Source organism: Ciconia boyciana, chromosome 7 (genome assembly GCF_034638445.1).
Source record: "Ciconia boyciana chromosome 7, ASM3463844v1, whole genome shotgun sequence".
Lineage (NCBI taxonomy): Eukaryota > Metazoa > Chordata > Aves > Ciconiiformes > Ciconiidae > Ciconia > Ciconia boyciana.
Genome location: NC_132940.1, coordinates 37,718,630 through 37,732,847, shown reverse-complemented (window position 1 = coordinate 37,732,847; position 14,218 = coordinate 37,718,630). Strand labels below are relative to the sequence as shown.

The 14,218-nt window shown below is 44.6% G+C and overlaps 1 protein-coding gene across 6 annotated transcripts in view; it reads right to left on the bottom strand.

Moving 5' to 3' along the window:
- Positions 1 to 2,608: 2,608 nt before the first annotated feature.
- Positions 2,609 to 14,218, bottom strand: part of FARP2 (FERM, ARH/RhoGEF and pleckstrin domain protein 2) — an 83,083-nt gene continuing 71,473 nt past the window's right edge. For 5 of the 6 annotated variants that reach the window (XM_072868514.1, XM_072868518.1, XM_072868515.1 and 2 more), the window contains exons 19-27: positions 14,001 to 14,131; positions 13,107 to 13,175; positions 12,622 to 12,711; positions 11,825 to 11,907; positions 9,799 to 9,917; positions 8,936 to 9,099; positions 6,515 to 6,622; positions 5,548 to 5,699; positions 2,609 to 4,322 (exon numbers count right to left, since the gene is read on the bottom strand). In XM_072868514.1, coding sequence (XP_072724615.1) covers positions 4,232 to 4,322; positions 5,548 to 5,699; positions 6,515 to 6,622; positions 8,936 to 9,099; positions 9,799 to 9,917; positions 11,825 to 11,907; positions 12,622 to 12,711; positions 13,107 to 13,175; positions 14,001 to 14,131 — 1,007 coding nt within the window. In that variant the 3' untranslated portion in view covers positions 2,609 to 4,231. Of the gene's footprint in view, positions 4,323 to 5,547; positions 5,700 to 6,514; positions 6,623 to 6,670; positions 7,589 to 8,935; positions 9,100 to 9,798; positions 9,918 to 11,824; positions 11,908 to 12,621; positions 12,712 to 13,106; positions 13,176 to 14,000; positions 14,132 to 14,218 lie in introns of those variants that run through there. The other variant, XM_072868519.1, reaches the window with a different exon arrangement.

The window sequence follows — 14,218 nt, the reverse complement described above, 5'->3', positions numbered from 1 at the left end:
ATCTGCGGCTGAAGTGGGGAAGGGTAGTTTTAGTGCAGCACTTTGGGGACAAGCCAGAAGGTGAGCACACAGAGCTATGCAGATGGGTGCAGCTTGTATTTTGCATGGGTGACTGAAAATCTTGCCTTGCAAAATGAAAGCTCTGACAATTAATGTTCCCCCAACTGTCAGACTCTCTAAACCTTCACAATGGAGTACTTCACTGCATGTGAGCCATGCTCCACTTGTACCCAAGCAGTATGAGCACACCTGGACACTCATTGCCTCATGTACGTGCACGTTGCTGACACTTCAGCAGAGATAAAATGGTGGTGATGCAGCCAGTATGAAAGAGGGAAGTGAATTATCTGGTGTAATGGGAATCGCTCTTGTAAACAGGGGAGATAAAGGGAGCAGTTGCCAGAACAGCTCCAGTAATATGTATTAAACATGTGGTAGGAACTACTGCAAAAACTTACTTGTGGTTTCTTAAGCAATGAAGCAGGACTCTGTTAACACTGAATGAAGGACAGCCAACCAGTCCTGCAGGAAGCAGGGAAAACTGGTGGTGTTTACTAGAAATTATGGCTTTTTGAAATGAAATGAGACCATGGATATTAAGCCATGAGGTCCCAAGAGCATGGGTTCATCTATCCCTTAACATACATCCTGCTAGCAAGAAACTAATGAGTAGGGACCACTTGTGTTCTGTTGTTTCCTAGTGCTCTAGTTAAGGAAACTGCTCGTGATTGTAGCAAAGACAAAAAATACTCCTGCAGAGTTCTAGTAAAGTAAAAATACTACACAATATTTCACAGAACTGATACGCCACTGAAATCCTCATCAATTTGAAAACTTCTCAAGGTGAGAGGTAAGCAGTTTTGCCAGGAATAGTGATGTTTCTGGCTTTTATAGCCTGTGTTCCTGCATTTTAAATGCACAGACATTTGGCTTGGTACTCTCCACCCGAGAAGGGACTTTTGCTGCCTGCTGTGCGAGAACGGTTTCTGGTCAGCTAGCACCAGAGGCTTCTCTTTCAGGGATCACACCTCAGCCACTGTAGAATAGCACACCCATCTTCAAGACAGGAAATACTGAGCTGCAGGTTAAGCATGTAAGCAACTCAAGGATCATCCACTCCTCAACTGCCCAAAAATCTTAAGGACTCTTGCTCACTGCATCTCTCCTGTAACAGGAGTTGTAACTACTATTCTGCTACACAGAGGTGATGGGAGGATAAATAGAGCATAGGTGTTCAAACAGTCTATGGATCAGCCATGTAAGTACCTACCAGTCACGTACTAACACTTTTAGGGTGTGTCCTTCCACTGTGTTCTTTGATCATTTTTCGAAGTATCGGAAGTTGTTCCTTGTGTTCCAGGCTAAAGCAGTGTTCCCTATGATATGAGACAGAAAAACAAGTTGTGGGGGCAGAGCGGGGGAAGAGACTCCACTGGAGCCTGCAAGGGAGCGTACAAAAGCCAAGCCTCCACGCTGCTTGCTGAGGGCAAAACTGGCTTGTACAGTTCCTTCTGTCTCCCATAACAGCCGGTACATGTCAGCCTGATCTTTAACACATGGTGCTAGGGAGACTGACAGCTGATTTATGGAGGTAATTTAGACAAAGTCTAGCTGATGTTAAGAGCATAAGCTATCTCCATCAACTAGTTAAAAAAAAAAAAAATATTAAAACCCAGGCTATTTCACCCCATGCAGAAAACACTGCACCCTCTCTTGCACTCTGCTCGCAGAAACACGTTTCTCCTGGTCTTCCGTCCTTGTCTCTTCTGGCAATTGGCCAGGTCTAGCTTTCATAACACACATGCCAGAGCATGTGGACTGCCCTTCAACAAACACAGCTTGCTTTTGGGGACCCCAGGGCCTCTGCCCCACGCCTGAGACACAGATGTGCAGTCCCCAGCCTGTGCTGCAAAGGGTACTTTGTCCCCCATGCAAGACTCTGCATTTATCCTTGCTGAATTTCAGGTGGTGTTTGTCAGTCCCTTCCTCCAGCGCTGCCCTGGAGCTGCTCCCCCAGCCAGGTGGCACTCACAGGCTCCATAAAGGTGCGCTCTGCCACCCCCTCCACATCATTCTGACTTGGTGCTGTGTCTCTGCTGTGGACAGAGCATTGCTGGGTGAGTTGAGAACCAGTCTTGGAAAACTACTGAGTAACCTGAACACTCTAAAAAAGTATTTTGAATCCTGGTGCTAGGAAGCCCTGCTACAGTAGTGCAACTAAAGGTTGGGGTTAAGTGCCAAGACCCCCCAGCTGCCGATGGAGACCCTGCTCCTCCTCTCTGCAACTTACTCCTGCAGAGCTTCCCCACAGGAGGCCAGCAAAGGGCAGTAATTGCATGGGACAGTTCTCGTGAAAGAGGAAAGCACTCCTGCTAAGCGACTCCAGTATGTGACCATGACAAAGGGGCAGTCAGTTATCATCCAGGAAAACCACTGAATGCAAAGATCCATTAATCAACAGTGTGAAACCTCTTCTCTCAGGTCCAAGGAAAAGCAATGCTCCTGTGCAGATGCCGTCCATCTTCCCACGAGCGTGGCCATGGATGGGGATGGTGGGCTCAAGAATAAGAGGCTGAGAGAGTTTTATACCAAGATGCTATTTACTTTAAACAGTCATATTTGGCTGCATTATAACTTATCTAGTCCATCCACATGTATACACCTACAACAGTTAATTAAAAAAAACCAAACACAACACTAATAAAGTACATTTAACTTACATGGGACAATGGTCATTGTGACAGTGGTACTGAAGGCTGGATCTGCAGTCACTCATCTTCTCTATGATGCAAATGCCAAGTGAGCGGTCTGGAAAATCCCTCTGGAACCCCCTCCCTGCAGTTCTCATCCCGCACATGTGTTAGACAATAACCTGAAACAGCCTTGGAGAATGCACGTGCTGGCCTCTGTACTTCCCGTTTTCACAGGTATCTCCACATTCCTCCATCCTCACAACAGGCAACACTTTCCTTTTTCTTTCACTACACCACTTCATTGTTCCTTCTTCTAGTACACAAATACTTTCTATCTAATATAAAAGCAGAGTCCCTAGAGCCCAGCGAAGCCACATCCAACAGCATTTTGTGGCGCTTAGCTTATTTCAGTCCTTCCATGGAGGCAACCAAAGGTGACAGCTTTACAAAAACGGAACAAACTGCAAACACTTCAGATTTAATACAGATATTTAATAGAATCCACAGACACTAATACTCCATCTGGAATCCAGTGACTTTTACACCTTCATGAGAAACGGAAGATGGATCCCACCCCAAATTTAAAGGTAAGAATAGTGATTTTCAGAAGTCTTTGCATGACATAAGCACAAGCAACAGTGGCTTTCAGAGAAGCTTGTTCTCCTATATTGCTTAAATGCCTTGAAAACATCACCCATATCAGGGTGGAGAGTGTTAGCCATCCCATGCCTTCAGTAATGCCTACTACAGGATAAAGAAATTGTGGAGCTGTGATATGAGAATAGCAATTGACCCTCTCAGCATGCGCCATAGCAGAGTTCAGAGGAAAAACCATGCACCCTACCTGTACCAACCCACAATATACCGAAATCTCAACAGCTTAGCAGAGGTTCAGTCCTCTCGCTTCCCCTGGAAAATTGCTGCCATGGCAGTTCCCAAAGAGCAGAGTTGTTCTAGGAGAGCTGCGGTTTCTGTTCAAAATGAACTGTGTTTAAGCTAATACATCTGTGGATCCCCTGTAGTCCAAAACAACTGTGCCAGCAGATTGACATTAACAGCAGCAAGACAGTGGTGGTATAGCCAGCCATGCTGAGCATCAGGGGAAAGGAATTTCTGGGAGCTAGCAAGCCCTGGCACCAGCAGCTGTGAGCCAACTGCACCACTGACAGCTGCTATTTTTCTCCCATATATGCTGACCATCCAGTCAAAAATGTAAAAACAAGGTGGAGTTTGCACCCAGTGCAGGCAAGGGTGTTAATGTACAGGTACAACTGGAACAATAAACCTTCCACGATGTGTGCACACCGGAGCTCTGTGGTTGTTAGGTTCTCTCTTAAGTAGGTTCAACTGGAATAGACTTGACCCTCTTCCATACCATTGGGAATGGATGTGATCCCCATCTGCAACTCCCTCACTCCTGCTTTCCATACCAGGTGGAAATGAGCTTCCTGGTTCTTTGCTTTATCAACTCCAGAGACTCCTGTTTCCACCTGCCTTTTTTGTTGATGTTTACAGCAGAGATCCAGCTCTGCTCCGCTTCAGTCTGTGTGACTGTCTTTCTCATCCTTTGGAAGCAGCAGGCTTGACCTGGCTGGAGAGCTGGTGGCTCTCTTGATCACCTCCATCCACCTGGCAAGAAGGGACATGAGAAATGCTCAACTCCTCACTTGCAGATACATAATCTTGTCCTTCGGTTATGAGCTGTATCCCTGTTCACCAAACCTCACAGAACCTCTATCTTCTACCTTTCTTTTACAATTATTTTAGGAAACTAACTCTTCAAATGAATAGCTTGAGATGTGGTAAATACACTGCAAAACATGGTTGGCCTGTCCAAGTAACAGCTCTACAATGCTTTGAGCTCCAGAGAGCTCTTATGAGAGCACATCGTGTTCTCTTGTAAGCGTACAGAAAATGTTTACCAAGGAGGACAGGCTGACAAAAATTTTCCTTAGTCAATGGATTGCCTTTCTTACAATAAATTATGTAACAGACTTGCTCATATGGAAGAAAGCAAAGCAAGAGTGAAAAAAGCAAGACAAACATCCATTGTGAATTAGACATTTTTTCCTTGAAATCACTACATGAGACCAATGGATTAAAGAGCACAACTCTGCTGCCTCAGATAGCTGATATGTACGTTGCTCACAAGTGTGTGATACTCTCCCAAGGAAGGGGGAAGTATGTGAGGAAGTATGTGACACCTCAATAAAACCACACTCCAAACCAACCAATACTACCCTGCAAGGCAGAATGCAATGCAAGGGTTTTCAACAGCTAACATAACAGCAAAGTTCTGTATGTGATGCATTTTAAACATGATTCACTTTGGACCATGTTTGGACCCTAACAGCACTGCTAAACGTAATTACAGAGAAAGCAGTAAACTGAAAAGCAGCACTGCACTTGTTGCTCTCAGCCTTGTGTTGTAAATCCTGCTTCCAGAGATCGAGAGGAAAAAAAAAAAACAACACAAAAACCAACAGTATTCTTCCCAGAACTCTCATTAGCCTAGAAATCTGACTCCCAAGACCTAGTGGGGCTGGGCATCTCACAGCCCTTCCACCCATGCTGCTCCCCAGCTCCAAGGAAGCCTCAGACTCCTGAGACAAAGCAGAGCCTACAGCTCTACGTGTAATCACCAACTCTCCTCCCACAAGGAGGACGGTTCTGGCAGAGGAGGGATCTCCAAACATCATCGGTAGGAAGAGGAAGGGGACTTTATTACTGAGAATGTGCTGTAAGGTCACTTGGACTACAAGGTAGTCAGGAGGAAAGAGAGGGCGCTGGATGATCAACCAGTGAGTTAACAGCATATTATATACCAAGACAGATAGAGAAAACAGAAAATTACCTCTCAAAGGTATATTTGCTCTCAGCCCTGAAGAAATACACATGGGACTTGAACTGCAGCTTGAAGACATAATCCTTCTGAATGCCGTCTGCCTCTACAGGTGAGCTGACTGCGTAGCCAAGCAGCGGGAGACTGGCCAAGGGATAATCATCCTGGAACAGTCCAATAGCCTAGCCCTTAGTGCAAGGCATCCCCTGCCACACAGTTCATCCAACACGCACTCTTTTGTACTGTACAGGTAAGGTCTTTGTATTTTTGTTTAGGAGAGAACAGGAGGAGCAGCGCCTTTATCTTTTGCAAGGCTTCTGATAGCTTATAATAAAACCTTCCCCCAGCTCCTTTCACTGTTATAGAGTTATTTGCTTCTATTCCCCTGCCCGTTGCTGCCGCCTGGGCTCCCCCCTTCCCTCTCCGCATCCTTTCTCTGGAACTCCAAGCACAGATCCGACCTGAAAGTTAAAATATCCCTCCCAAAAGAAACATGCCCTCAAGGCAAGAAGCCTGAATAAAATAAACACAGTTTATTGGGTTAATAAGATGAAAAGGCACAGGTTGCACCGCAGCACAGTTCGTTACCAAGCAGGCACTGAATGCACCACAGGCAGAAAAATCCCTGATGCCTGTTTAACTGTGCTGAAGCCCAGCAGGGAGAGCAGGGAGAGAAATGGACAGAGACTGACCAAAGGCTGCTGATTCCCTCACCTCCATTAGTCACTGCATGACGAGACATTTTCCCCCTCACCCACAGAAGGTTAGTACCATTAACAGAATTAGAAATACTGATTAAATTCTGCAAGAAGGATCCGTGGCCTTACAGAGACATGCTTAATTACGAACAACCTCCTCTTCCTCTTGTTACTCTTCTTCAAATAGCAATGAGCTGCACCCAGAACAGAAAGCCAAGGACCTCCAGGTTCCTCCCGCCCCTGACACCCCAGACATGGTCCCCTCAGCTACATTTGCTCACCTGGTGCGTTTTGTAGAAGAACAAGCAAAAGTTGGTGAAGACAACCCACAGTTTCTGCCAGCCGTTGCTGTTCTTGAACTTTCTCAGCAAGTATCCAGAGAGCTGGTTCTAGCACAGAATGAAAAGAAAACTACCATGACAGCTCTTCAGAAAAAGATGACAGCTGCCACAGATAAAAAGCTTGAGACTGCCTGCCATAACCACTTCTGCACTTGCTCCTGTGTTGTAAAAGGCCTCCCAGATATTTCACATGGTGACTGAGTGATTTTGTATCTTCAGTTCACTACTTCACAACTACCTTCTTATGAAGAAATTAGTGATTTCTGTCCACTAATAGCAAGTTCCCCTTCATGTTTAAGCGCTCGCCGTATCTCAGCACAGTGTCAGGCAGCACACAGGAGGGTGCTGCACCGACTCGTCCCTCCAGCAACCACTATCAGCCTACAGTCAGGGGAATGGTGACAGCCATGAGGGCATCCATCCCTTTAGCCACCCTTTTTTACATGCAGAAAAACCACGTAGAACACACTGCATGAGAAGGAAAATAAAGCAGAAGAGGAAACAACAGTTGTGGACAAGCTACATATGGCAGCTATGCGAAGCTAAGCCCGGCATGGCAAGCAGGGAAGTTGAACATTGCCACCTTGGAGTCAGAGTCACCAAGCGCTTGCGCAGCGGGATAAGGAAACCTATGGCATGCAATGACAGCAAATGGATTTTGTAATTAGAGAAAAAGACAGGATATGCAGCAGAATTACATAGAGAACCATTTTGGGAAGCATAAACAGGAGGAAATCCTGTATCAACAAGGCAACAAGGCAACCCTGCCGCTGGCTGGATGGGGCATCATCATGCCAGCACATGTGGGCTCACTGAGCAATTACAAAGCGAGCAGCAGTACATTTTCCTTGGCATCCCATGGCTCCTCCCCACCAGTGCAGAACTTGAGAGGCATTTTTACCTGGATCATGCACAGGTAATCAGACAGGGATAGGCTCTGGTTCCGGTACCAACAAACATGGGTGATTGTGTTGGGCCGTTGGGCCTGGCCCAGCAAATAGCGAGGAGGAAGCTCTGGAGAAACAGCAAGAGCACAGAAAACTGAGCAAAGAAAAGGGGAAGAGAAAGAGAAAAACAGAACATTAGGATAAGAGAAGTGATGCAGAAGAAAGGCATCTGTTAAAGGAAAATGGATTGTGAAAAAAAAAGATGGTATTAGAACATGGAACAGATCAAAGCGAGAGGGAGCTGCAAGAACTCACACATTTAATTCCAGAATCTGTAGCAGGGAGGTCTCATTATCCGGGTACAGAACAGCGAGATGGTGCCTTTCACAAGGGTATCAGCAGGGAAAGGAAGGCTTGTCCTCTCCAACAGAAACCACTTTCTTTGCCAGCTAAAGTGCCCAACTTCTGGACCCTAAGCCAAGGTAACATCTATAGGACTTCCTTTACTGAGCTGATTGATTATGCTCTTTACATCATGAAAACCCAGTCAGTGCCCAACTTTTAACTCCTTCCATTAAACAAAAAGTGCCTTAACAGCAGGGCAGGGAAGGTAGGAAGGTATGAATACACGGATGCAGCACCCTGCCCCATTGCTGTTTGTCTAGTTAGTGACCTCCTTTTTCTCTTCATGGTGTTTAGGGTCCTTCCCATTTCTGGAAGTCTTCCAAGCATGCCAGCCTCCAGGAAGGTGTCCCACCCAACTGACCTTGCCAAACTGCCACCTAAAGTGAAACTGAAGTGCCAGTGCAAGCAGTGCTCTGCATAGGGAGTGCTGAACAGACATCTGTCTCGAAATCTGCAGGATTTAGTATCAAAACGTGCCACCAGTGCTGCATCAATCCATGCCGAGTGGTAAGACCCAAGGTAACAGCAGCTCAGCGGGCACGTAATAAATCTCTGTTCAGCATAACACAACAGTGCCACAAAATGGCACTTCCTAATTCTTGCTGCTCACCCCTGCCAGTGAGGGAAGGGCAGAGAAGTCATATTCCCACTGAGCTTAATGCACCCTTCTTAATTCTAGGTGCAGTACAGTAGCTAACCAGACCTCAGTACAGCTGAGTCAATCTCTAAAGGAAAATACCATGGATAGGTAACTTATCCTCCAGCAAGGTTGATGAAACCCAAAGCAACAAATTCAGTCCTAGGATATCCTGGGTTTCCTTTAAAATTTCCCTCCCTCAGTGCCTTTGCCAAAGCAAAGCCCTGCTGCAAGGAGAACAGAGCGTGTGTATGCGGACACACAGACATGTGCAGAGAGGGGCAAGCATGCAACGGTCTTTTAATGGCCCACGCTCTCCCATGGATGCAGAGATGCTGCTAAGGCGAAATGGGAGATGGAGTGGAGGCTGAGCGGCAGCTGAGCGAGCCAGGATGGACAGAGTGAGATGTGAGAGCTGCGCCCTGCAGGTACCTCGACAGCCACACTGTGGTCAGTCATGGAGACGCTCGTGTTGCGGTACCAGCACACGTGCATGGTTGTGTTGGCACGGTGATGGCTCTGCCTGTCCAAGGAGCTACGAGAAGAGTGTATGTCATCTTCGGACTCCTGTTCTAGAGAGACCTCATCAGAGGATCCTGGGGGAGGAAAATTTGGCAGCGGTTTAAGAAAAGTGTGCAATACAAAGAGCAAGAAGCAGGGATTCCTGAGAAAAACTGGTTTTTTTTCTCTTGCAATGTTCCTGTTTTAAAATACGTCAACTTGAATTTGTTACACAGCTCCTAAAGGCCACTCGGAGCAGATCGTTGTGGCTTTCATTACTCAGCTCTGCTTGGGGAAGCTGACTCAGTACTGTGTAAAACAACAAATAAAAATCCCCACATTTCATCTTCAGTCGATTCTTAGCAAGGAATAGGAAGAAGTGCTCCAAGAAGGTATATTACATGTTTCAGCACATCCATAACACCACCAGAGACAGGCACAAGAATGCTGGGCTATAAAAGAACTTGCTGATCTCCAAAGACACCAAATTTCTGGACAAGAAAATACACTACATGGTTAAATTGAGAAACAACTATGTAAGAGATGAATAAGGACCTTATAAAATCAACAGTTCTGCAACTGGAGCATCTCTGCTGCATTTAAAGCTAACAGGAACATCAGTCTAGGAAGACAAGCATATTTCTTTGACTAAAACAAAACAAAAGCACGATAAAACTCTCCATTACCATATGAATTATAAAAATACTCCGTTGATGTCATCAAATTCGCAACAGGAAAAATGAAAAGGACATGATGACCAGTGCTTTTCAAGAAGGCAAGGAAACATCACTTACTGTTGGAGCGATTGCATATTGAGTTTTCCAGAAGCATGTCAGATTTCTCAGTAGATTTCTTGGCCATTTCAATTGCCATGTTTAGGTCTTCCATCCACTTCCCCATCTCCAGGCGGGTACTGCAAGACAAATGGTGTGAATGGAGACGGCCCCAGCCTGGAGCTGTGACAGAGTGCTAGTTTGCTGAAGGAAGGTACAAGTCACTGCCCAATACAAGGAGCAGTCCCTTTCCATTAAATAAATAAAAATAACATAAAATTTCCTCCAAAGCATGAGCTTTCCAGATAGGAAGCTGACCTCACACAGCCTTCAACCTCTATTTTCAAGCCTTGAAACAAGACTAAAATAACCATTAAAAACTTGGACTTTACAGCAAAGAGAATGAATAGACAGCCAGAGGGCCATGTAATATCCCCCTCTGGAGCTACCGGACTCAGAAGAAGAATTATGTGGCCTAGGCGCTCACTGTTCTTCATACAGAGCTTCATAGCTGATGGGTTATTTCAAACATGAAATCATATTTTCACTCCAAAAAGCATGGAGACGGGTGGTATGACCACACTGGAAATGACTTTTGAAGGATAAAAGGCAACCTGAAAGACAGCACACCTTTTAAAGGCGATACAGGATTTACCTTACATCTCAAGCAAGTAAAACACAGCGTGCAGGAAGATGAGGACTTCTTTCATCCCACATAGTTTCCATTACGGGCTACATGGCTCACGCCATGATTACAGGGTAAGAGCTTTACAGCTCATATACGCGTATCTATATCCATCGCTATGCAACAGCATAAGGTTTTCCTTTAGACATGGTCACATGGCCATGGCATTTCTTTTTTACCTCTGGCTACGTTCCCTGTGTGTACAATTGTTGTTTGAAGTGTCATATACAGTTACACGCTCTTGTGTTTGCTTGGGAGAATCTGTGGGACTTTTTTTGGTAACCATCTCTTTTTTCTGAAAGTTTTAAATTTAGACTGAAAATTCCATGCATGGTCTAAGCCCAGCAGCTATTTTTTTTTTTTGACAGGTAGGGAGAGGTAACATAAGAAAAACAACAACCTTTGAGCTATTTCTAAGTTAGGACAAGGTAAAAATTATATTTGTTTTTCCAAATTTAAGAACCTTTCAAGCACTTTTTCATTTGCAGCTGCTGAGAAATGGTTGATCTTAAAAATAGTTGACACTTTCAGGTCATTTTCAAGCTGGAATAAAAAAAGAAAAGTTTTGCTTGCTGAATACATCTGCATACCAAAAGTATTGGTTCTTGTGCCACTACGTACCTGATTTATAAACACTCAGTAATGGTTGTTTTTCAAGAACAGGATATCAAGCAGTAAAAAACCCTATAAATTTAAGGTTGAGTTTTAGTGCTCCCATCCTGCATTCTTAGCATACCCAACTCCAGCTGCCTTTTAGGGGACCTGCAGAGGGACAAAAGCTCCTAAAGCTGATCCTGAGAGAATGGGTGTAGTAGACATCCTAAGTATATTTCCGATATAAAGTAAAAAAAGATGCCAAACTCGCTGCATAGGGACAAGTTACGCAGAAAAGAGATCGGTTTTGTCTCCAAGCCAGCCTTTAATTTTTCCTCTCCCTGCCCAGCTTCCTCCATGAGATCCATGCAGGAACTCTCCCCTCCTTACATCCATTTGCATGGTCTAGATTTTAATTCTTTTTGGGTCTCTAAAACATTTGTATGTTTAGATTTTGGTTTGTCTCCTGCTTTGTAGCAGTTGTTTAAAGGATGACACTGGTAACGCAGCTAACTAGAAAACAATACAATGGCAATGTTATTGCTGCTGCTGTACGTTTAATAACACACTGTTCAGTGCGATATACTCCTCCTTCCCAAAGCACAACACTGATAAAGGAGTTGTGAAACATCCTGTCTTTGTTTCGAAGTCATGCTTTCCAGAGGATGCATGAAACACTCCCCTGGCTCTGTACCACACAATCAAACAGTAACTCTTTGGAGAAGGTATCTACCAAACCTACAGGCAATTGAGGAAAATAAATGTTACCTTGCTGCCACCACTATGGTTTTTTGTGCTGAATAGATGGTGAAGCAGTGTGGGACAGCCCATTCATTCTCACTCTCTTCCACCTGCAGAAAAAGAAAAGGTTTTTCTCATCACTACTCAGTGACTGATAAACACTAAAACTATCCTCCTTGACTGGCTAGGAATGTGAGTCACAATATGATTACAAGACGGTTGCAATAACTGCAAAACAGCTACTGTTTTACGAATACCATCTACTTCAAGTCTACTTTGGCTCTATACAATAATCTATATCATGCATTTCTACTGCCACATCTCTAGCAGCACAGGACCACATCCAACAGAGCAAGAAAAGGAGGGTTCTGAGCAGGATTCAGCTTATTACTTACCGGTGGGTCAAGCACTATCAGCTGCAAATCAAACACAGAAAGAACAGTCCCATTAGAATAGGAGGGTGGGGAGGCAGGAGGACTGATTATATGCCTATATATGCGCAGAGGGGAAAAATGCCAGGACAAATCAGTGTTTCCAGATCAGCCTCTCACAGCAGCATGAAAATGAACAGTCAAAAGGGCATGCTCCAGCTCTTTTGCTAATGCGATGGAAGGAATAAGCTTATCACCAGCAGACAAGCCTTTGTTTGACACACAGTCTGGGGCATGTGAAGGTCCAGTCCATGGCCAGGAGCACTGCAGGCTGCTGTCACTGGCCTGGGAGCAGCTTGCAGCTTTGGTCCTCGTGCCCTGAAGGAATTGCCTCAACCTGCCTTAAGGCAAAATCATTTCCTTAACGCTGTGATGCAACTTGAAACCACTTACCAACATGCCATGCAGAGGAATATGTCCATGAATTTTAAACTGGTTTGTCCCTGTAACCCCTTTGCTTGTGTACAGTAACATATCTGAGAACTGAAAAAGACAGGAAGAATACAATCAATATTCTGAAGACAGCAGGTAGGGCCAAGTATTTTTTGACATCTTTTTAAAAATCTGTTGTTTAAAGGCCACTGTAGATGCATGTAAAAACGCCATTTCTCAGTCAGTTTGGCCTATTTTCCTTAAAACCACTCTTTTGTTTACTTACAAGAGAGGCAATTAATTTTTAAAATTCTGTTAAAACTATTTGCCATTAAGGAAACAAGCTGAACAGACAGTATTGTCACAGTCACGCTCTATCTAAAAATGCCTCAGAGTGAGTTTTCAGTTACAATTGCTGATTTTCGTCACAAGCACATGAAAACACACTTTCACGACAACTTTATCTTGAAGACTTTGGGATTATGAAACCCAGAAGGAACACTCACCAGAAAGAACATCCGCTGCTGTAAACCCTTCTTAGTAAGCTTGTACAAGCAACCTTCCCGGATAAACTCCTGCAGCAGAAAATAGAAAGTTAGGCAAAGCTTGATCTTTCCCAAACACAGAGAATTTTAATGGTGGTTGTTTTTCATCCCAGAGTATACAGATGTTGATTGGTACCCAGCAATGATTGCTAACAGATTTGTGAAACACCAGATGATGCCTTTCCCTCTGTTTTGTAACATGAATCAGCTCCTTGCTGCAGCCAGCATTTAAATCAATGAAGCAAGAGAAGGAAAAGGAGCAGAGTTCCTGTTGGACACCAGCAGTTCACCTATTACACCTACATCCCACTGCAGTGATTGCCATAGCATCCCAAAAGCATATGCAATGCTCCTGTACTTATGCTCAGTATATCTATCAAAAACAAAGAAACAAAAAACCAAGCAGGAACTAAACGAAATCCTAGAAACACAGAGTCACTGATACCAGTTTTGCCCAGTGACACGGCTCTCACCATTGCTACGTTCTCCATGCAGTCTCAGTCCACAGACAGATATTGCATCAGACAGACATATGCAGACCTAGTAGTGGATTTCCTATCAAGTACGTGACATACCACTTCCCACACAAAACACAGAGCACCGTACCCCAGTGTACCCAGTATCTGCTGTCCTGGAAACGCCAAACTGTAGCCAGAGTCTAAGCAGAAGCATTTTTGATCTATCACCTAGGACATCACCAAGAACCTCCATGGGACCTACTATGAAGACAATTTTACAAAGCCTTTACAGTCATTCCATAAAACAGAGAGGCAGTTATGGCAAATACATGGTTGAAAGGCACTTCCTTGGCAATAAAACCAATAAAGGCTCTAAAAACTAAGCAAAGGTACTTACCCTACCAGGTGCCGTGAGATTATCTATACCAATCAAGTCGTGCTGCAGCTCTGTCAGTTTCTGGAAATTCTCCAGGCGGATGAGACTGTGCTGCAGCTGAGACGTCATTTCTGTGACCTCCTTCAGTGCATCTGTAAGGAAAACAGCACCAAGGGGATCAGAACAGAGCAGACAAACTCAGTCCACCAATTTTACCCCTGGAAAACTGAATCTGAAAC